This window comes from Musa acuminata, chromosome BXJ1-3 (assembly GCF_036884655.1).
Source record: "Musa acuminata AAA Group cultivar baxijiao chromosome BXJ1-3, Cavendish_Baxijiao_AAA, whole genome shotgun sequence".
Taxonomy (NCBI): domain Eukaryota; kingdom Viridiplantae; phylum Streptophyta; class Magnoliopsida; order Zingiberales; family Musaceae; genus Musa; species Musa acuminata.
Genome location: NC_088329.1, coordinates 2,048,231 through 2,071,414, shown reverse-complemented (window position 1 = coordinate 2,071,414; position 23,184 = coordinate 2,048,231). Strand labels below are relative to the sequence as shown.

The 23,184-nt window shown below is 42.0% G+C and overlaps 4 protein-coding genes and 1 pseudogene across 4 annotated transcripts; 3 read left to right on the top strand and 2 right to left on the bottom strand.

The window, feature by feature from the left end:
- Nucleotides 1-1,193: 1,193 nt before the first annotated feature.
- Nucleotides 1,194-2,706, top strand: LOC135615957 (uncharacterized). Its single transcript, XM_065115082.1, has 2 exons — nt 1,194-1,828; nt 1,973-2,706. Exons 1-2 carry the CDS (start codon nt 1,313-1,315, stop codon nt 2,417-2,419), a joined length of 963 nt encoding a protein of 320 aa, XP_064971154.1. The 5' UTR covers nt 1,194-1,312; the 3' UTR covers nt 2,420-2,706.
- A 1,345-nt stretch (nt 2,707-4,051) lies between these two features.
- Nucleotides 4,052-7,572, top strand: LOC103977054 (OPA3-like protein). Its single transcript, XM_009392459.3, has 4 exons — nt 4,052-4,352; nt 5,175-5,309; nt 5,620-5,706; nt 7,073-7,572. The coding sequence occupies exons 1-4, from the start codon at nt 4,224-4,226 to the stop codon at nt 7,232-7,234; spliced, it is 513 nt and encodes a 170-aa protein (XP_009390734.1). The 5' UTR covers nt 4,052-4,223; the 3' UTR covers nt 7,235-7,572.
- Nucleotides 7,573-13,595: 6,023 nt separating this feature from the next.
- LOC135615949 (aspartic proteinase nepenthesin-2-like) lies at nt 13,596-15,960 on the top strand. The gene has a single exon (XM_065115062.1). The coding sequence runs from the start codon at nt 14,215-14,217 to the stop codon at nt 15,859-15,861; it is 1,647 nt and encodes a 548-aa protein (XP_064971134.1). The 5' UTR covers nt 13,596-14,214; the 3' UTR covers nt 15,862-15,960.
- A 1,586-nt stretch (nt 15,961-17,546) lies between these two features.
- Nucleotides 17,547-18,669, bottom strand: LOC103977373 (uncharacterized; annotated as a pseudogene).
- Nucleotides 18,670-18,977: 308 nt separating this feature from the next.
- Nucleotides 18,978-22,541, bottom strand: LOC103977056 (uncharacterized). Its single transcript, XM_009392461.3, has 2 exons — nt 22,282-22,541; nt 18,978-19,378 (listed from the first exon to the last, which is right to left on the bottom strand). Exons 1-2 carry the CDS (start codon nt 22,442-22,444, stop codon nt 19,095-19,097), a joined length of 447 nt encoding a protein of 148 aa, XP_009390736.3. The 5' UTR covers nt 22,445-22,541; the 3' UTR covers nt 18,978-19,094.
- Between the last annotated feature and the right edge of the window lie 643 nt (nt 22,542-23,184).

The following is a 23,184-nucleotide window of genomic DNA, read 5'->3' as shown; positions in this document are numbered from 1 at the left end:
TGACCTTTTCTGCTCCTCAAAAGTTCATATATATTTGGGGAGGCAAAATTGCTCTAATATTATAACTAATGTAGTCTAAAAAATTTAACTCGATGAATGCAACTGATGAGGACGTGACAAATCTCATTTCTTTTATGGGTCGGCACATGCTATGAATTATGTGGGGGTGGGGGGGGGGGGGATCGACATGGGACCATCTGCTTAAAATAAAAGACATGTAATCGTGTCAGTCCAAACTCGATGTATAAGTACAGTGATCACCTGATCATGCATGTAATCAAAAGCAGTCCTCAGCGGCGTGGCATCCGACAAGTCAAACCATTGAACGGACAACCCGAAATTACCGGTGTGTCTGGCGATCGACAAAGACAAATTAGCGATCCATTCGTACCCTCCGCCGGACCGCCTCTCAATCATTGCAAACGTCCCTCCACGTGACCGTGTCGGTTCGACTGGGATTTTCACCATACTCCTCCAAGAACCGACCCCACCCCGGTTTACTCGAACCGGTTCCCTCCGAGCAATGTGCCGTCAATCGATGGATGAACCGACGATTCGGTTGTTTAGTGCTCGTCGTCTTGGAACCTGAATCCGAAAACTTATTTCCCATTCAAATTCAATTGAATGATACATGAACTTGATCGAATCATTGCAAGACAAAACTTGTCATACATTCATCTTTCGGTTTCGTTGAACCCGACTTAAGCAAGGTCAAATAAACCCGGTCTGCCATCTCGACGGGCTATTTCTGCTTGAACCGGATCCCATGAGTCGAATGACCTCTTCTTCGACAACTGTGATCATTTCATGCGTGGAATCGGCTGTTCCGAGTTGTCGATCCTGCACTGGAACCCTCTGCCCAATAATACTCCTAAACATATCCAAGCCGTCACAGCACATGCGGCCACCTCCTCAGCTTGGCCAACATGTCCAAGTGCACAACCCCCCCGAGTCCCAACTCGCCAAATCCGTCACCTTTCCCAACACCAAACACCAAACCGATACACTAGAAAGCCCCACATCAACCAGCACGCCCTTAGAGCACCTTCGTCTGCTTCGTTGGATGCCTTAACGTCGCAGCAATTGTGTATACGGTGGTGTCGTCAGACACCAGAACATGCGCTTGCCAGGTTTGCTCCATCACCACACCTCCAACAGGCAATTAAATACCAAAAAGGAATGGGGTGGATCGATTGGGCACTCGAGACGCAGCCAACAGCCAGAGAGGTTCTCCAGCCTCTCCTCCCTCCCTCCCTCTCTCTCTCTCTCTCTCTCTCTCTCTACCAAAAGGCTAAAAGAGGAAGTGATCAGGATGGGAGCAGAGAAGGAGAAAGCATGTGGGGCTGCCACTGCTGCAGTCACAGAGGGTGTGGTGGTGGAACCGACGGCCCTGTTGGACGAGTATTGGTTCTTCCACAACGCACTCGAGAGCAGGAGAAGACCACCGCCGCGGATCCTCCCCCCAACTCCTCCTCCCTCGAAAGCCAAGGAAGACGTTGGCAGCTCAATTTCGCATCATGAGGGTTCGATTACGAGGAGACCGTCCGGATTTGATGGAAAGCCTGCTCGCAAGCTGCTCCGGGCGCCGTCGATGCCGTCGTATCGCACCCGACAGGAGGAATCGAGTGACATGGCCTGTCCCCGGAGGAACGTAGCAGATGGCGGTAACGCACTGGTTCGGGCTCCGTCTCTGCCGGCGTACTGTGACGACCGTGACGACGCCACCTCACGAGACGTGAGAGATCGTTCGAGGACGACGAGGAGCTCAAAGCTTCAACATTGTTTGAGTTCCTGCGACGATCAACGACGTCCACAGCCTGCCTCCGGGGTAATTGACGTGCCACCAAGATAGCATGTGCCCATATCATTGTTGCAGCATCGGATTCGATGCCTTGATTGTGTCATCCGCACGACTTTGTTGCCCTTCTCCTCTTAATATCTTCTCTATGACTTCCGCTTTTGGTTCGTTCAGTGCGCCACGACACCTAATCCGAGCTTTCCAAGATTCCGACCGCCAAGAGACTGGAAGGAGGAAGCCAGCAATTACAAGTATTTCGCCAGCCAAACACGCCTCTTCACTGAAGCGAACTACATGAGATCTATCCAAGGGAAGAAGTGGAGAAGCTACAGCGACCTGGAGTCCTTCGAGATCCAAGGATTCAAGGACCTGGGCTTCGTCTTCGACAAGGAAGCATCGAACGCGGGCCTCGCGGACGTGATTCCCGGCCTGCGAGAGAGGCGGAACTCCGACGACGGCCATGGCCGCGTCCCTCGGCCGTATCTCTCGGAAGCATGGTTCGTGGAGAGATCAGCACCGCCGAGGCTGGAGTGGGCGGAGAAGAGGTCTGCTACAGACATGAAGGAGCAGCTCAGGTTCTGGGCGAGGGCAGTGGCCTGCAACGCGAAGCAGGATCGCTGACAGGTGACCTGACGGATCCAGCAATGCATGAAGAAGCTGTTCCGTTTCACCATCTTAGCAACAAACATATGCTTCGGTATACGTGACTGTGAGTGCAGTCAAGCACGTAAGTTGAGCTCCATGGCCTAAAAAGAAGAGGAAGCGATGGATGCAAGGGAGGGTGAAGGAAAGCTAAACCAAGTTTAGCATACGTAGGCACAATAATTGTGTTACAGCCTAATCAATCTCACACGCCATCCATTTAAATTGTGCCTACAACTCTATATTTGCTGCATTTCTGTCGTCGGAAACTGTTTTCTTAATTGGAAATTTTGTTTCTTTTCCACTGTTTGTGACGTAGAAAAAAAAGGGGGTAAATTAATTATTAAAATGATTTCCGAAAATTATAGCACCTTATTTTAATTAAAATCTCATCAACATTAGCATCCTTTGTTTTTTTCTCCCCTTTCTGTTGCTCTTGCTGATCAAATTATACTAAATCAAATAAATAATACAAATAAAATTAATATATTTTTTTATATTTTAATAATATTTTTTTTAAAAAAAAATATTTTTAAAATTTTAAATATTTGAAGAAAAAAAATCCTGAAATAATATTTTAAAATATAACCATCACAAGTGTTATGAGAAGATGTCGTAAACGTCTTGATCAGCCCGACATGATTCTGATCATGTACGCATATGATTATCTTATGTGTCTTCAAGGTGAAAACGATAATATCTTGAGTTGTCACCTACATAAACCCTAATCATCTCTAACAAATTTCACATGACTTTTATTCCTACCTTAGGCCCTTGTTTACATGGATAAATCAGTGGCGATGTAGCATCTATCTTTTTCTTTCGGTCTCGAAATCACGCGAAAGTCATATGTCGAATGATGATCGATCATATATATTCTTTCCATCAACTAAATAGTAGTTCAACTTCTTTCGTCGAGGTATTTGGATTGATTAGTAAATTACAGCATAAGTGATGATAAACCTCTATTTCGTGATAACGTGAGAGTGTCATGTGTTTCATTTAATATAATAAAAATACTTTTAAAATCATTAAAAAAATACTTTTAAAATCATTAAAAAATACTTCAAAAATATAATGCACTTTTAGATGTTTTAAGTTCGAATTATCATCCGTAGATCTTTCTAATCTTATTATCAAATCAACTCATCATCACATTCTATGTGAGAGTAACCTTTTCTACATCCAATTATACTTTGGAACCAAATCCTTCAACTAATTAATTTAATGTTACTACAACATTATTTTTGTGTTATTAGCCCAATATTCGATATGTGAGCCTTTTTTAGCATATGACGGTTCATCTAAAGGCTTAAACCAATAGATTAGTGGTTGGACCCAATTTGAGTATATGTTTTCTATTTACCATCATATAATAACCATAAAATTTGATTGTGTGTTTTCGTTTCGGAACCCAATACGAAAGAAACATCCGAACCGGATTTGAACGAATTGGATGGACTCCGATATCAAATAAAATCCGATAAGGTGCCATCACGGCAGCGGTTTAACTCACGACTGGTTAACTCGGCGCACATCCAGCCCGTTGATGTGCGCCAATTTTCGTGTAGTACACGAAGTCGTCTCTAAAGTCGGTTCAGAGGGCATTTTCCCAATTCCCAGTAGGAACGAGAGAAGGTCCTCTCTCTTCGACGTCCTCTGCGAGATCAAGGAAGAGCCGGCGGCGGTCCGCGACTCGAGGCCGGAGAATCCTCCTGTCGGTCTGATTCCTCCCGAACACTTGCGGATCGAGTTGGGCGGCGTTAAGGGGGGGAAGGAGAGGATGATCCTGCCGGTGGTGAAACTCGGGACGTTGGTTCTGAAGACGGTCTGCAAGCCCATCGCCAGCAGGCTCAAGAAGGAGGCTGGCCTCCATCCCAAGTTCCGCCGACTGATCGTTAACGTCGCTCAGGTCTTCAAAATCTTCTTCTTCCTCTACGTTTCACTGATTCGAAATCTTCTTCCTCGGATACTAAATTTAGCGTCATGTCCAACGAGGGTCATTTGAAGTCTTATCGTATGTTGTCTATGATGTTTGTGACGTCGAATGAACCCAATGGTCCATCTTAGAAAGTTTGCTTAGAAATTGGCTTTTTGGTGTCACATTGTGAGAGAAATGAACATCGATTTAAAGAAAAAATGTTGTGAAAAAAAATCGGATGGCTCGATGCACAAGACTCATGTACAATGGGGGTCTGACGAAGATCAATATATGCAGATTTACCTCTCTTTTGCAATTTGAATTGCAATTTGCATCCTGTTCAACTAGATTGCAAAAGAACAATGTTTCTATGACCCCAAAACTCACCCTCAATTAATTTGCTATTATTGTGCTTCTGTATTATAAAACAAAAACATGCTTGCCATTAGTCTATTGAAGTACCTTGGGATCTGTAGTTCATTGTTGGAGAACAATTCAAAAGCTCTAGCGAAGAAGCTTGTTGGTTACAGTTGAGCGAAATAAGAAGTCCTTTATGAAGTACTGAAGCTGAAATCATAGCCTTGGCAATTCTTCTGTGCACCTCATTCTAGAATTTCTCCTTTCTCTTATGTTATATGTGGTTAAATGTTCTTTAATTTCTTTCATGGTGCATGTAATAGTTAATACACATTCTGATTCGTGATTATTGTTCTGCTTCTCAGTCATTTTAGTTTTTATGTTTATAATATGCATGTGAACTTTAAAAATGTATTGTCATTAACAAAGCGGTGCCATGTAAATTGTCTGTTACAGGCCAACCACCGAATCACAACGAACATACAAAGAAGAATTTATGGTCATTCAACCAATGTTGAGATCCGACCCTTGGATGAGGAGAAAGCTGTTCAAGCTGCTTCAGACCTTATTGGAGAGTTCTTTGTCTTTTCAGTATGTACCTATCCAGGCTATATGCTTTAACCTCCAAGCAAGTTTGATATATCCATTGAAGCTGATAACTTTACGTGACTTCTCATTGAAGCACAGCTTAATGTGTACATGCTGTTTTGTCTTTTATCACAAAAACTGGTTTTCAAATTGAATAAGCATCGATGCATTTTCTTGTCTGCAAGAATAAGTATCAATAGAACTACCCTGGAGTGGATCTCGTGGTTTTGAAGTTTTTCTGGTTCTAAATCTAGATTGAGGAAACTACACTTGCTACTGTTTCACTATAGTCTTTGCCTCTTTGGTCTAGTAGGTTGCTGGAGTTGCTTTGATATTTGAGGTGCAAAGAAGTGCAAGATCGGAAGCTAGAAAGGAGGAAATCCGTAGGCAGGAAATTGAGGTAATAGTTAAAATTCTCATTTGGAAGATATAATATCTTTTCTGCTTTTCTGCTTTTCTGTTTCCACTTAGTATGTTCATTCTTCCATTTTCTTCATTTGAAACTTCTGTTGCATTTAGTAAATTAATATGAACGTGGAAACTCTTTTCAATCATTCATCTCATGTAGCTGCTATCAGCAATTCCTTAAGCACTGGATACAAACAATAAAATATTAGATCTTTTCATGATTTAATAAGTTGGTTTTGATACAGTTATGCAATGAACTAGAAAAAACTGTTAATCAAAGGTAGCCAACAAAACACTGAAGGATGAAGAAACATGGAGAAAAAATGAAAACTGGGAGAAAGGAAAAAAGGGCAGAACTACATGGAGAAATATTAGATCTTTCTCCTGAAGAGTATAATGTCAATCTGAGGAAGTCATCTCAAATTTGAGTGGGGGAAGCAGCCAATAACTGGATCTGTGAATTCAAAGCTATGCCTCGATTTTCTATTCAGTTTTACATCAAAGAAACTTGATATAGAACGATGAAGTTAATCCTGCTAAAACCACAGTTTAATTTAGGGTATTTCAATGCTGATGTAGCTATTTTGGTGCCAGAATCATAGTTTTTTTGTTTTTGGCAGAGAAGTTGAATGACTGGGTTGAGTTTTCCTTGCCTTTACATGAATGGATTTATCTGGTTACCTGTAACTTGTTCTTGGTTCTTAACCAGGCAAATTCTTGAGTCTTAACCATCATTCAGTGTTAATATTTCCAGCTGTGGTCTGTGGCACGTGTCCAGATTAAATAATATTCTCTCGATCTTTCAGGGTTTAAGCCCTAAATCACCTTAACTCCTTATTTCAGTCTCAATTGTGGTTATATTTCCCAAGTTCAGCAATTGTTGCTCCCAATGTTAGCTTGTCATTCCTTTCAAATCATAGAATAGCAACGATGATGATCTCAGTAGCTCTTATACAGATGAATTGAATTGTTTTTTATAATGAATCATTTTCTTGTGAAAATGATTCTCTCAGTTGCCTGGTACCCTAGCTTTTAATTCAAGCGTTTGGCCTCTGCTAATGTTCATTATTTGCTCATTACTGTTGGTACACACTAAGAAATAGGAAGAGACAGTATTACCTGCAAAAGCTTATCAAAATTTGATTACCATCAGTGATGACCTTTTGGTTGGTCATGTAAAGAACACATTTCTGTGTTGGTTGTTCATGTATGCCTTTCTTGGTCAGGATGGTCTGAGCTGATCATGTGTTTTATGTTATTCTATCTAATAATAATTTAGAATGCAGCATTGCAGCATTACTCTTTTAAGTTAGATTGCCATTTGTTATCTTACAGAAACATGTTTCCCCTTCTTGTAGGCTATGAAACAGAAAGAGGAGGATCTGATGAGAGACTTGGAACAACTCAAGCAGAAGCTTAATGAGATAGAACACCTTGCCAAGGGACGAGGCCTTTCAGGCATCATCAGCTTTAGGCATGACCATGCACCTGAAAGCAGCAAATCGGGAAACCCTGCTTGATTTTATTTCCGGTCATCTTTTGTGGGCAAAAGTCACTTGAGCGGATTGTAGTTCCGGTGGCACTAAGGTGGCTGTCGATGCTTGATATTTTAGAGGTTGGGCAGTTTGCCTAACCATTTTGTTGTTCTTGATGTATCCATTTTATGTTACCGATTGGATTATGAGAGGGTCATGCTCTATTTTCTCTCTCCTTTAGCAAATCATCTCTGAGCCAGTGTAAAGAGTCTGGAGCTTTATTTCCTAACTGGGATTGCAAATAAAGGATTTCTATCAGAAAATGCTGTTAGTGCTGAAAATGAAGCACTAAACCAAATAAAGTTAACTCTGAATTTTTTGCATGGATTGCATAGTCCACTTGTGTTTATGTCATTTGTGTTCATCTGTTCTCTAAATGTATCAATTTGCCTCCTCCAAGGACAATTGTATTTGGATGGATTGCATATTGCTCAAATGTGTTTCTATCATTTGTATCTTGATCATCTGTTTCTTAAATGCATCATTTTGGGCACTTTAGATTACATCCTCTGTTTTCATTTCTCACCATCCTCATGTGAGAAGGTTATCTTCATCCTTTTTTCCATGCAGACAATTTGTAAGTTAGAGTTGAACTTTCATAGGAGAAAAAGGGTGATAGATTAGTCAATGTTTTTTTTTTTCATTATTTTGATTTAACTAAATGATCTAATGTTATACTTGGTGGCCTGTTTTTCTAAAATATATTCATGTTTTATATATTTTTCAATTGGTACTTTTTATTTTTTTATTTTTAAATAATATTTTTAATTTAAATTATTAAATTAATTATTATCTTAAAAATAATATTGTAATGATTTATGAGTAATGATAATAAAAAAAATATGATATAATATCACCTAAAAAAATAATGTAAATATATATATAACACCTAATAAATTTTAATTTTTTGTAATTTAAAATTACATCAGGAAAATATTGAATTCAATTCAAATATTGTCTTTTATTTCTCTTTAAGAGACAATCTCCTTAGAAAAGAGAGTAATGATGGAAATCTCCGAGAAATATTAAATAAAATGATAAATCAACAACGATTCGTAAACGACTCTCTTTCTTTGGATAAATATGAAATGCCACATTTGTCCTTACCTTTTGCACAACTCCACTACTCTGGGAGCCGTGGCCTCCGATTCCGATTCCGACGCCGCGGAGGTCGGGAAGCTCTAAGAGCTCTGGGAATGTATCAAGGAGGCTAAGGACAAATGCCAGGTTTTCTTTTCTCTATCTCCCCTCGTTTTGCTCACTATTTTCCACTTCATCGCATTCCTGATCCTGTTCTGGTTCTAGGGTTTCGATTCTAAGCGATCTTTTATTGATGTGGTGATTAATATGGGTTTCTAATTGGGTTACCAGCCTCCCCAAAAGTTTGCACAGATACCCATTTATGGATCAATTCTCACATTGGGTGAAACCTGAGATGTAGAGTCAGCAATTGACCTTTCTCTAGTTTACCCTAATACCAGATTTTTAGTTAGATTACTACCACCAGAAAGCTTGTTATTAGGAAAAGGGACCAACTTATATTAAGTGTCTGATGAGAGCTTTTTGATAGGTCACATCTACTGTTGGTTCTCTGATAGCTTTAAGTTTACTCTTCCCAATTATATAAGAAAAAAATAAACATGAACAATCACAAGTAAATTTCATTTCAAATTTAGTATTATGATCACCTTTCTTGCCAGAAAATTTAAGTAACAAATGATGAGCTTCACTAAAAATGAACAATCTGAATGCAATTAGAGCTTTTGTGTCACCTAACTTAGGTAATAGAGATAGTTCACCATGTGCGCTGTTCTGGTTTAATGCGGTAGGTGCTGTACACAATTTATGATAAGGATGTCTTGTGCTGACTGTGTTTTTATTTTAGAAAAAAAGGGGTTCTACAGATATATCTTTGCAAAGTTAAACAAACGTTACATTTGGCGTTATGAATGATAACATAATATATGTTTGCTTACATACTAAAATCTTCCATATATTGCCACTCATAGTAACATTAATGACTTTAGTGACTTTTAATGATGGTTAACATTGGTCTATGTAAGTTGACATATATATATATATATATATATATATATATATATATATATATATATATATATATATATATATATACATACATACATATATATATTTATATATGTATGTACATATATATGTGTATATAAATGTGTATGTACATATATATGTGTATATGTATATGTGTATGTATATATATGTGTATATATACATATATATACATATATATATGTTGATGGGTCAAATTGTTGGGTTTTTCACCTTGGAATTGTTAAACTAGCCATAATCAAGACCAGCTTTTAGGAGGAATAGGCCTATTTCTTCCTTGGTACTCTGTAAAACTTTCAATTCTATGGTTTCCCATACACTGCTACAAATGCAGATTTTCCTTTTATCTCTCCTTAATTTTAATGTAAAAAAGATCTTTGCTGTTACTTGATTATTGATTTCTTGCACTTTGTGTTTTTAAAAAGAAGGTTAATCTTGATATTACAGTAACGTTGATCCCTTAAAATCTTGGTGATCAAAGTTTGAAACGTCGGCATAGATAGAGTAAGATAATGTAGATTGATCATCCTTAGATTCTAAATTGGATGCTTTGGATATCAAAGAAGAATTGATCTGTATCTTGAACTGGCCAGTGGCCTGTCCCAACTCAACTCAGTTACTTAAGACCAAACTTTGTTTTAGGGAAGCTTAGCTGCAAAACTTAATTACGACAATATGTTGATTCTAGTTCTTTCATCTAAATATCCCAAACTGAAATTTCCTATGATGGATTGACAATTACAACTCAAATCTAGCTACCTAAAATTTATAATCTATTGGTGAACTTCTGCACAACTGATGTCAAAGATTTTCCTTTGAATGGATTTACCCAGACTGCCAACTTATTTCTGAGCTTAAGGCACAAAGAGCATGAGTTATTTATCGAGTTCACCAAAATAGCACAAATTGTATGGTGACCATCACTCAAAGATTTCAATCTATAATCAGACCTGAAGAAAAAAATGATTCTTAACAAAATTTACTGTGCAGGAGACTATCTTTCTTAAGCACTGTGAAAACCTATTCATCTTCTGAAATACCACTGTGAAAATTTTAGATTATTGTAGACCTAGCAAAGGCTTCAAGCATCTAATTAGATACAATCTCATAAAGCTTAATCATAGACCATACATAATAGGGTATGTCTGCTGGTGATATATTAAGACATGAAATGTCATGAAGTTTAGTCATGGACCACAGTAGGTTATTTCTGATGCTTATTTATGAAAACTTGAAATGGATTGGCTTACTTATAATATGTACCTAAGTAGCTTTCCAAAGTTGTGTCCCAAAGCATTTTAAGCCACCGACATCTCATGGGAGACAAACCATCTTGCAAGGAATGTAGTTCTTCCACTTTTTCTCGAGACCATCACAGAATCACATGAAAACACATCCATGTAGTGACTCAAATCAACCTCCACCGGTTCAAAATCGAGAAAACCAATATAATAAGCAATATAAAATATGGGCCACCGGATTAAGAACACCAAAATCGAAGCTTCATGGGACAGAGAAGCTTGTGTTTGGAGGCACTTGATGGCAGACATGGTTATACTTCATTAGCAGTGAGTCAAATCAAGGACCTCATCTCCCTAGGAAGATGCAACTGACTACCCTAGAAAGAAACAGCAGCAGCAGCATGGTCAATAATTTATGAGTATGATATTTGTATTTCTTTAGTTGATTATGAACACCAATGTGTTGGGTGCCTCAACAAGATGGGGACATTCACAATTCTCTTTGTAAATTTAGGTAGGTGGAATGTGTTACTGTCATGCATGGTCCATTTACTTAATTGTTTGTTAATCATGTGCCAGAAAACTATATAATATAGCAGAAGTGGTTTCATTCTATATTTCTTTTTTTGTCACTAGTCAATGCTGGAGTCACATCTACATATAACTTGTACAAGATGCTCGAGGAAATTAGTAAACCCTCAGCATGATTCATTACGTAGCAAGTTGTTGGTGTTATTGGCATAAAGAAAAAGTATGAGAAACTTTGATGGTGGATGTCTCATTAAAATAATCATGCTTGTGCCAAGACTTTGGTAAAGCACTATATAAAGGACCAATTATTTTAATCACTGCTTCCCTGTCTCCGCATAGTACAAATTTATGGATGTTTATCACTTAAAGAATTTCTTTATACAAGGAACAATTTCTACTTGCAGGTGTTTCACCAATAAAGGTAAACAAATAACTGGTATGATAACCATGACAAAATGATGTAGAATGTGAGGTTACCATGGATAGTTGTCAGTGCAGGAACAAATCTTTTTAATGACTGTTGGTTAAACTAAACTTGAGTTAAATTCAGATATCTTTTTTTTTGTTATTTATAAATCTCCATTTTCAATTTCATCCTCATATGTAATGCATATTTAGGGATCAAAATAACAGGCCAATTTCAAAATTGTTGTTTTACTTGTTATTGTCATTCTGTTGTGTGATTGTATGTATTTCTTAGATTAATATTATAATAAGGACAATTATTCAAGGAAGTTGAGTGAGCTTTTGAGTGCAACAATATCTGCAAAGCATTGGAGGTTTGGTTAACATGGGACACAATGACAATTAATTGAAAGGAAGAAGAAGAAGAACAGAACAAAATAATTTGGTGATCATCCTTCCGTGTATGATGATGGCATGGCTTGATGGTGAAGCTAAATAGCAGTACTAGGTAGCAAACTGGAGCTGGAACCGTGTCGGAACAAGAAGAATAGGAGGAAGGGAAAAGCTTGTTTTGTAGCACAAAATAGGGACAGGCGCAGCCTTTTCCCAAGTCAAACTTTGTGTCTACTTTTCCAAATAGGCATGTTCGACTTTAGGGTAGATGTGAAGTGGCAGCATCCAATTAGCTTTAGGTCTTAAACTGAGTCACGATTGACTGAGTCACGATTTCAGATCGGACCTGCGTTACGCTGATCTGATCCATCAATCTCGATCGAGGAATAATAAGATGATCTCAATCAATGTATTATTATATTACATTTCAATTTATTAATTAAAAAATATCTTGATTCCTTCGTTACTCAAATCAATAAATAGTGTGGTCTGAGATGATGATGATGATGATGATGATGGTTACGAGAGAGAATTTGGAGTTACGAACGTGGAAATGACGTGGTTGGTGGTCACCGATAGGCTCAAAACCATAGCCCCACCCCACAATCACATCACATCACAGCTTGGATGAAGAATTTAGGTGTCAATGCCAATTCATTGTTCAGCGAATGAGGACATCATCCGATGATGTGTGAAATAATGGATGATGATGTTGATATCAAATCACATGATCGCTTGAATCACGCACGAGATCAATCTCGTTGTTCTGATTCACATATGTGGTCCAAATTTGTTAGAAAAAATATCTATGTATATATTACGATGTGATGTTGGTCTCTGATGATGATAATAATGGCGATAGGACACGAGCTGACATCAGCTGCCCCGGATGACGCCTCACGCCTCGATTGACCCGACAGCACCTGATCAAACGAACCGAGACGTCGGTCGAGGTGCATTAACGACCTGCTCAGGCTCGACCCTCCACACCATGCCAACGCCAATGTCAGACGCTATCAGGAGTACGAGCCTGCCCCATGCAAACGGGCACAGTAAGCTTCCCTATAAATACCCTTGCATGCTAAACGAAAAAAGGGGGAGAAAAAGAAAAGACACACAAAACAAACCTCTGGACATCACTTAACTTGATCGTCGGAGGGGTCGGGTCGAGTTCCAACCCGACCTGTGTGTAGGTACGAAGACCGAGCCACCTCTTCGCCAGCGCCAGGGAGAGGGACTCTTCCTCGCAGGACGTTCCGGTGAGCCCCGACGCTGCCCGATCCGCTCTGCCACCCCCGTCGGCAACCCCAAGAGACCTTCGGTAAGATCCCCATCATCTGAACCCGAACCGAGCCGCGTCGGCCCCGAGATCACGGCTTAAAGTTGTTTACACGAACGGTCTCTAAATTTGTATGTACTAACGTTTTGAATTATTCAGCATTTAACTTTTGTGACAAATAAAAATAATGTATATCGATTTATACATCCTATTCTTACCCCCACTAAATGATCTAAATAGCATCCAATCGAATCGGATCCAATCCATCCATCAATAGCCCCTAGAGTTTAGGGTGGGAATCATATCCATCCATCGACAGCCCAATCTTGAGGTACTAAATCATGAACTGAATCCATATCCCAAACCGATCGGTTCGGATCGTATCACATCGGAATCATTGACCACTGCAGTCATCGGAGGACTTGCATGTATGGAATGGGGGGAGAACGCGAGAAGACAACAGAGGCCATCTTACGGCCGGACCACAAGGAAGGAAGAGATCCACGAGTGCTGCTGCCTCGAAACTTGGACTCGCAGTTTTGAGTTCCGCCCTCGGTCGGGGTTTTGACTCTCCCCTCCACCGCTCCGCTCTCTTTTCTTCCTTCTCGATTCGCTTCTCCTCATTTGACCGCCGTGTTTTACCTTCAACCGATAGATATAGACCAGAAGAAGAAGAAGAAGAAGAAGAAGAGAAAAAAGAAAGGCGCCAAGCATCAAGAATTATAATTCTTGATCGATCACATTGGTATTATGTATGGGTCATATGGATTATATGTCGTCTACCCAAACCAAAAGTTAGCGGTCTGACTCCTCCCTCCAATTCCACCACCATGACCTCAAAATCGCGTTCCAACACCGCTGTTTCCTCCCTTGTTTCCATTCAAACTTCGAGGCTTCTTCGCAGTCATAGAGGCGGAAGAAGAGAAGGAGAACACCATATAAAACTCCTCCCTGCCTAACCCTTCTTCCTTGTTCATCTATCTTTCTCTTCTCTATCATCTCATTCTCATTAGCTTGATGCGGCTCCAACTATGAGGATGGGTTGGCTTTTCCTCTTCTGCTGTCTTCTCCAAGCCTTTTCCTCTTCAGCTTCTCTGTACAACTGGACTTCTTCGGCGCTGCTCGGATCTCTGGTCCGGGGGATCGAATTACCCGCACACTTGAGCTTTAACGCCGTCACCTCCTCCGGCGAGCCCAGCTGCGACCACCACCTCGATGCCGCCGCCTCCTCCACCGGATCGCTGACCAAGGAGGATGGCGTGGCACCGGCTTTAAAGCTCCACTTGAAGCACCGGTCGACGAGGGACGCGGCGGCCGCTGAGAGGTCGACGAAGATGGAGTTTTTGGAGCACTCCACCCATAGAGACATCCTCAGAATCCATACCCTCTTCAGAAGGGTCACCGAGCGCAAGAACCAAGACGGCTTCTCCCGCCTCGCCACCGCCGCCGCCGGTCGTCGCCCCAAGACGATCCAGAAGGCGGCTGTCGCGACGCCTCCGGAGCTCGCCGGGAGGATCATGGCCAAGGTCGAGTCCGGTGTCACCCTGGGCTCCGGTGAGTACTTCATCGACGTCTTCGTCGGCACGCCGCCGCGCCGCTTCTCCCTCATCCTCGACACCGGCAGCGACCTGAATTGGATCCAGTGCCTCCCTTGCCACGACTGCTTCGAGCAGCACGGCCCCGTCTACGACCCCGCCGCCTCCTCCTCCTACCGCAACATCAGCTGCGCCGACCCACGCTGCGGCCTCGTCTCGTCCCCCGACCCACCCCGGCCCTGCGGCACCAGCGTCGCCGACGGCCGCGGCGACGCGTGCCCCTACTACTACTGGTACGGGGACCGGTCCAATACGACCGGCGACCTCGCTCTCGAGACCTTCACCGTGAACCTCACCTCCCCGGATGGCGCCGGCGACGGGTTCCGCCGCGTGGACGACGTCATCTTCGGGTGCGGGCACTGGAACCGCGGACTGTTCCATGGCGCTGCCGGGCTCCTGGGCCTCGGCAGAGGGCCGCTCTCCTTCTCCTCCCAGCTCGGTTCGTCCTACGGCCACACCTTCTCCTACTGCCTCGTCGACCGGAACAGTGACCTCAGCGTCAGCAGCAAGCTCATCTTCGGCGACGACGAGAGCCTGCTCCGCCACCCCGACCTGAACTATACCTCCTTCGTCGCCGGGAAGGAGAACCCGGCCGACACCTTCTACTACATCCAGATTGAGTCGATCGTGGTGGGCGGCGAGGCGCTGCAGATACCACGGGAGACGTGGGAGCCGGCGAAGGACGGCAGCGGAGGGACCATCATCGACTCCGGCACGACGCTGAGCTACTTCACCGACCCGGTTTATCAGAAGATTAGAGAATCCTTCGTCAAGAAGGTGACCAAGTACCCGGTGGTGGAAGACGTCCCGGTGCTGAGCCCCTGTTACAACGTGACCGGGGTGGCGAAGGTGGAGCTACCGGCACTGGCGATCCGGTTCGGAGACGGGGCGGTGTGGAACTTCCCGGTGGAGAACTACTTCATCCGGCTGGAGCCGGACGAGATCATGTGCCTGGCCATCCTGCCGACGCCGCAGTCGTCCCTCTCCATTCTGGGCAATTACCAGCAGCAGAACTTCCACATCTCCTACGACACGAAGAACTCCCGGCTGGGATTTGCGCCGGCGAGGTGCGCCGAGATGTAAAGAACCTAATCGATTGGTTGTAGCAGTAGAGGATTCTCAAACTCTTCTTCATACCAAATTCTTCACCACAAGTGTAAGAAACTAAATCCAAAGCCTGTGTTATTCTTTTGCTTTCTATTCCTGTCATGTCAAGTCGACGCCACTTCGAACTGCTTGCGTTGACCTGACCCTTTCCGTTCTTCTCTGGGCTGGTAATTCGCGACACCTTTGACTTTTCTGAGTTGCTGACTCTTCCAACAGCATTCCGCCGGTCAAATTAGAAATTTCAAGTCTATGATCATTACAGACAAAGATAGTAACAAGTATCTTTCAAATTCAGTACTATATATATGTATATATAAATGTATATATGTATGTATAAATGTATATATGTATGTATATATGTACATATGTATGTATATATGTACATATGTATATGCATATATACATACATATATACATATATACATACATATATACATATATACATACATATATACATATATACATACATATATACATATATATATATATATATATATATATATATATATATATATATATAGGATGCAGATTGATGATCTGTCTTGAGATCAAAGAAAAACTTAAGCTTCGGTCAACTCTGATGTCCAATCTTGAACATGGACTTTTCATCCTAACTAATCTCAGTCAACCCACTCGCCAAATTAGAAGCCGTCTCTGCTAAAAAGCAAAGTGGACGCTTCCTCTCATCATCTTCTTCCAAGTCATAGACGACGACCTGAGCATCGTCACCGTTTCTCCTGTTGGTGTCAACGTCTTTGTGCCGTGGCCTCGGGCCGACACGGTTGGATTCGGGTACGAATGACTGGGAATCTTCCTGAACGACCCTTGAGATCACTCAGGTAGTCGACTGCGGTGGTCCGATCGTGACGGGACAATCGCTTCTTCCGGGATGGAACTCCTCGCTTGGGCTCGGTGGGATGCACTCCACCTTCGTTCCTGCACACAGGTCGGGTCGGGAAAGCTCAACCCGGCCCCTCCGACGCTTAAGTTAATCGATCGTCTTCGAGAGTCTTTTTTTCTTTTCTTCCCCCGACCCTGTAGGAAGCAGGGTCGTACCTTAGATGACGTTTGACACTGGCATTGGCATTGCGTGAAGAACGAGACTCCTACAGGATGACGACGTGCCTCGGTTGACGGTTTGGCCTGCTTCGACCAGGCACTGTCGTGTTAGACCGAGGTAGACGACTCCCTCAACCTCTCGATTCACGTGACCTAAGAGACATCATCCGGGAGCAAGTGACGTTAGCCCGTGTCCCATCATCGTTATTACCCTCATCACCTCCAACCACATGATGGTACGGCCGTCACTTCCGGTGGCACAGCTCGAAATCCTCACGCCGGGAGAGGACCCTTCTTTTCCATTTTGCCTGCCTTTTGAGGTGCGGAGAGGGCGAGACCGGGAAGTTAATTGCCTTCTCGTTTGGAGACCATGGTGACATGGCCGACCAGTATGAGATCACCTGCGCTTAGCAGCACATTTTTGACTGCATGCAATGCAATGTTGTTTAAGGTCAGCCAACCAAACCCACTACTACGTTTGTGGCGTCGAAGTTTTAGATCACCAATCGTGCACGCTGCTTGTACTCGCTCATCTCGGAAGAAGGACCAAGTTTTAATAGATTCCCAGAGCAGACATTTGCGCCTGTAGTGTTTCCATCTTCTCAACAGAGCGATGGGTAGCATTCGCAAAAGGATGAGAAGGCCAAGAGGACAACAGATCCTACAGCTTGCACTACGTGGCGCAGTTCCATACGCACCATGAATGCGTAGCCCACCACATGAGAACAAAGCTGCTCATCTTCCACCGCACGGCTGCCCGCACCAGAAGCACGAACACAGTGCAGCATGCGCTGGGCCATCAGACCCTGCAGCATGACGCTGACCCAGCTTCGGTGGTGTTTCTGCTTCGCTTCGACTTGGAGAGATTTAAGGTATTTGACAGCTTCATCAAGAACAGCAGGAGTATCCATGCGATCGTCACCATCTTCTTCATCCTCTCCCCTCTGCCGCTGGAACTGCTTGTTCGATGAATTGCCTCCCCAGTTGGCGCCGGACTCCTGACCACATCGTCGTCGTCGTCGTCTTCTTCTTCTTCTTCTTCTTCCGAGCTCAGCAACGCATCGATGTCCTCCTCGTCGTTGTCTGGGTACCGGATCTTCCGGCCTCATGGGCGCGAGTTCCAGAGACATCGAAACTCGGAAAGCCGAACGTGCGGGCCACGGAAGGATGGAACGTGACCCGACTTGTGTGATGTGACTGGTCGAAGATGACGAAGTTCTTGGGGGCATGTTTCCGTCGGCTGGAACTCCATGTTGATCTGCGGAGCAGGGAAGTCATGATGATGCTCATGCTCTGCGACGGGGGCAGCAAAGGCACCTGTAGTGGAGTCGGAAGCATTCGCAGGAGGAGGGAAGCCTTTACAGCAAAATATGTTGGATTCCTCTGCATACTACTCTCTGTTGTTGTTGTCGCTGTTGATGATATTAACGATCAATTCGCTGAAAGCAAAGTTGAGGAACGAAAAGTGAGCAATCTATTGGAGAATCGGGCTCTTCTTTCTCGACAACAGCTTGTTGACAGAAGAAAGATCGCAAGTACAAGGCACTGGAGCAGCGGGCAGGGAGATGGGGAGTTTATGGCAAGTACAAAGGCCTATGGATTTGGTCGTGCTGCGAAGCCCACTTCCCCCTCTGTCTTCTTTCTCGTGGGTGGGCAACTAACGGTGAGAGCCTCACGTGCCTTCATTAAAACTGAGGCAGCGCAATTACCGCAGCGTGTGTACATGTTTGTGAGCCCGCATCTTCCCCTTCATTCTCTCTCTCTCTCTCTCTCTCTCTGTGCTCGACTTCACTCCATGCACTAAGCTTCAACCATGGTGTAGTGGTTCACACCTTTTATCTATTCTCCTTTTCTCTCTTTCCTTCTCATGATTTCTAAGGTATCGACCAATGTGCCTTTGTCTCACTATCATGTTTAAGTATTGGCATTTAGAAAGTAGCATAAGCTTCACAAATACCAATTCTTGGGAATACTGTAGCTTTTTAAGGATAATGCATGATCTATGACATTTCACAGAATAGCACAAAACAACATAGCAATTACCACAGTATATTTATTCCTGATCTACAAATTCATATGTAATTCGGCTTCTATTACCTTCCAGATACAATGCATGACCAAAAGCGTATACTTTGCAAGCTAAATGTAGTTCAGCTGCAATACATCGGGGCTGCAGCAGGCTTATAAAGGAATGGTTTGACAGTGTGTGAGTGTCCTGATGGCAGGTTATATGAAAACTTGATTCCGGAGTGAGCGTCTCCCCTTCGCGTGCAATGTTCATGGAAGCTACTTAATGGCCTTGCCAAGCATGACACCCAGCGATCGCTCTCGGGCATCGTCTCTGCCACCTTATAGATGCCTTTGGAGTTTGTGAAGGCCTGATAATTGAAAACGTCGCCCGACTTTGTTATGCACAGAACAGCCACTTCGGCGCCTGCTACAACACGCTATGCACCTTGTTAGATACCTCAAGTTCAAAAACGTTTCTAAACCAGTTTATATTTTCATATAACCGAACATAAAGCACACGAGACAATAATAAAATTCATGGTTAATATGTCAAGAAATTAAGAAAATTCATGTACCACATTGGAAGCAAAAGTCATGGGATGTTTATGTTGCATGGCAGGAACATGCGTGTGGCGTTTAGTTTGCTCGATAACATTCAACCGAAGAAACTTCAAAGCAAATTTTACAAAACGTATGACAAGCAACCATTTGACACATGGTAAGTTCTGCTACCGATCAAAGATGGGATACAAACTTATGATTGACCCAAAAAATGTTCTTTGCACCCTCGTGATGCTAATGAAAACCCCACAGAATAGCACTGTATCATCATGATTTCTTCCATGGTGTTCTACAGACTCTCATGTGATCGATGATCAACGATCAGCTAGCCACATTGATTGGTGATTTGTCAGGCCTTGACTGATCAATTGATGACAGGCCAACCACTGGTTGAAAACTTTTAGGCAGCAGTCCATCAAACACAGATGACTGATTGATGACTGCATACTTGTTGGCCTGTCCAACAAATAGATGACCTAATGTTGATTCCGAACTGGATGGTTATTGATGAATGCCTACTACCCATCCTCAACCAATTGATGATCGTCATCAAGCCATCAACAATCATGAGTAGGACATCAACTCATCCATGGCCGACACCAGAATGAGCACGATCCTATCATCAGTTGCAACCCGCAACCGATCGTCGTTTTGATTACTGCTGATCATCATCCAACAACAACCATCACCAAATGACCATATCGCCAATTGGATGACAACCAATGATCATCGAACCACAAGTAGTCAGCCATCATATGCTCACCGGTGATTATTCCATCAATCAAACAACGATAGTTACACAAATGGTTGAAGTCATTATAATAATAGTTTCCTTTGAACATTTTCTTGATAAACCAAACAATAAAAACGTGAAATATAGTAGTTTTGAATCATTAACTTTAGTCACTTGCTGCCAACCAAACATAAACAGTTTTAGACTTTAAATACTTCATACAACTTTAAAAGGGCCTTGAGTAGCAAACTTATTAATCTCCAATGCACCTTACATAAAATACTACCAGAATCCTGAAAAAATTTTAGAGAAACAAACTCAGAGACAAGCCTATACTTTTTCAAACTAATCCAATCCAAAATCTTCCATCATGCTAGTCAAGCAAGCTAACCATTCATATAAATTGAGTTCAAACTTATTCTAATATTTAGGAGTTTATATAATATAAACTTGGTAAAATGTTACTTGTAGAGTCCAACTAAAAACTGCAAAGATAATTTCCACTTAACACTGTGTTTACTATCATAACCTGGTTCAGACCTCTTCCGACTGGAAATAACATCCGGCTTTCTAGGATTCCCAAAATAATTACATCTTGACCCTGTGGTTTGCTTGAGTAAGGGAACAAGTCAAATGTAATTATTTTGGGGGACCAAGGGAGCAGGACATTTTATTTTTCATAAGGAAGGTTCAAACAGTAATTTCACAAATTTGTAGGGTTCACACATGAAATTTCTCAAAAGCTTTTGAAAGTTCTGTGATTATGGTAGGTGAGATAACTCTACTGTTCCCTTTAGAGATTCCTAGTTGAAGTCAAATTTACCATAAAATGACATATTGGAAAGGCTTTAGTCAGATGGTCATTAGTTTTCCCTCTTCCCTAGTCCTAATAGATAGGGTTAAAGTACAAACTTTAAAAGGAGTTATCTATTTATTTTTGTATTTATTTATTTTCTAAGGAACAAATTATAGAACAGCATTCGCAAGAATTTTTCTACTTGCTCACTTATTGGCGATCTAATTAATTTATCTCATCTATATGTCCTCTTTTGCTGTATCTGCTTTTTGTTTCTCTCATAGGCAATATATTTTAACTACAAAACATTTGTCAGACTGCAGTCATGTGTAAAATCTCTTCCCATTCAAATCAGTTCTCATATAATTATTTCCAAAACTAGTCTTTTAATGTTAATACAGTTGTCATTGTTAGTCCTTCCTCTATGACAACCACTAAAGAAGCTAACATTACCATCTGTTCTTGATTAAAAAAAATTAAAATTTTACACTACCTACCAACCCTTTTTTATTGGCCACTAGTGACAAGTCCCTACATTTTGTCATGTCATCTTCTTCCTCTTGTACCTTCTTTTATTCTCCCAATTTCCTACAGCACCACCACATCATCCTCCTACCACCTCTTTTGCCTCCTCCCAGTCTCCTCCACCTCCTCATACTCCTCTTTCACATCCACCTCCTGACCTCTTCCTCCGCCTCTCCCTCCTCTACGACCACCTCTTTTACTCTTTTTTTTTTTTTAATCATCAGTTGATGCATCTAATTAATGTTGAAACACTTCTTTAGTAACCAACCTAACCAAAAATTTGTACAACAGCTATTTTTACTAATTCAGTTATAATAGGAGGACCATTTGTGCTATTAACCCTAAAAAGTCAGTAAGATCTAAAACCAAATAGCATGGAACCTCACAGGCACTTTTCATAGTCAAAATCAAAACAGCATCAACACTTGTAAAGACAAATCATCGACGGAATATTTATGAAAAATAAATCTCAATATTTACTCCTGATTCTGCATAGATTCAAGAAAATTTCTTCTTCTTTCATAGGACAATCGATGTGGGATTTCTTGCATCAAAATTGGTAAACCCAATTAACAAATAGAGTGTCGCTAAACGAAAACAGCATTACATTCGTCGATCATATGGAGCAAATTAAGAAATGCATACGCTCGATCCGAATATATCTACTATTATGAACAAAGAATCCATAAATAAACGAAGACGAGGAATCTACCTAGCAGGACGTGATCTTCGGGTCCGACGGAGGAATCCCCGCACACATCGCACACCACCCTCCCGCGGATCTCGCCGGTCCACGCCTCCGATGCGCCGCACAGCAGAAGCGCCATCACCACCACCGCCCGAACGACTCTACCCGTTATCAACGCCAACATCATCGATGAGCCGCTGCCTCCTCCTCCTCCTCCTCTCTTCCCTTCGAACCCTCTCTCGACGTCGATGCGGCGGCTTCGGTACAACAACTGCAGCCGACGCCGTCGCCATCGTCCCTCTTTATTGCCGTTCCATTTGTTTCTGTTGTCTTATTGGCGTTGGGCTGCCGCCAGAATTTGACGGCCCAACTGATGGCACTCAGTGTGAATCCCATCCCCGCCACGTCGGATATTATCATTAAATGAATATCCAAAAATGATGAATTCAGCCTAACAAATTGGAAACGGTTGCTTTAATGTCTTGTCTTCGTTGTTTCTTTACCTCACTATCTGTCAAAATAAACAAGGAATAATGTCTTCTTTGGAATGACCAAATAATGTTTCCTTCTTTTCTGATGAGTAATTTAATGACAAGACATGTCCAATTGATTGGGCTATGCGTCTTAAGTTCAGATTGATCGAAAACAGTGGTCAATCTGTATATCCTTCATTGTAATTTAGATAAAGATTTAGGAATTTTAGAGCACAATTATTATTAAGGGGATCTCAAGAATAATTATCTATTTTAAAAATAAATAAATAATATCTCATATAGGAAAGAAAACTCTTTGAGTGTGTTGTTGGACGTAAATGGATCACAGATATTCTCCCACATCAAATGAATTATTGTCAACATTTGGTCAACCTGATGCCCGAGTTTTGGTATATCCATGAACATGATTTAGCAGTGCAAAATTAACATCCTG

Excerpts from the sequence above, each read along its gene's own strand:
- LOC103977056 (XM_009392461.3), bottom strand. The coding sequence starts at position 22,444 with ATGATGTTGGCGTTGATAACGGGTAGAGTCGTTCGGGCGGTGGTGGTG. Across the intron at positions 19,379-22,281 it reads CGAAGATCACGTCCTGCTAG|GCGCCGAAGTGGCTGTTCTG; the intron begins GTAGATTCCTCG and ends GTGTTGTAGCAG.
- LOC135615949 (XM_065115062.1), top strand. The coding sequence starts at position 14,215 with ATGAGGATGGGTTGGCTTTTCCTCTTCTGCTGTCTTCTCCAAGCCTTT.
- LOC103977054 (XM_009392459.3), top strand. The coding sequence starts at position 4,224 with ATGATCCTGCCGGTGGTGAAACTCGGGACGTTGGTTCTGAAGACGGTC. Across the intron at positions 5,310-5,619 it reads GAGAGTTCTTTGTCTTTTCA|GTTGCTGGAGTTGCTTTGAT; the intron begins GTATGTACCTAT and ends TTGGTCTAGTAG. Across the intron at positions 5,707-7,072 it reads TCCGTAGGCAGGAAATTGAG|GCTATGAAACAGAAAGAGGA; the intron begins GTAATAGTTAAA and ends CCCTTCTTGTAG.
- LOC135615957 (XM_065115082.1), top strand. The coding sequence starts at position 1,313 with ATGGGAGCAGAGAAGGAGAAAGCATGTGGGGCTGCCACTGCTGCAGTC. Across the intron at positions 1,829-1,972 it reads GTCCACAGCCTGCCTCCGGG|TGCGCCACGACACCTAATCC; the intron begins GTAATTGACGTG and ends TGGTTCGTTCAG.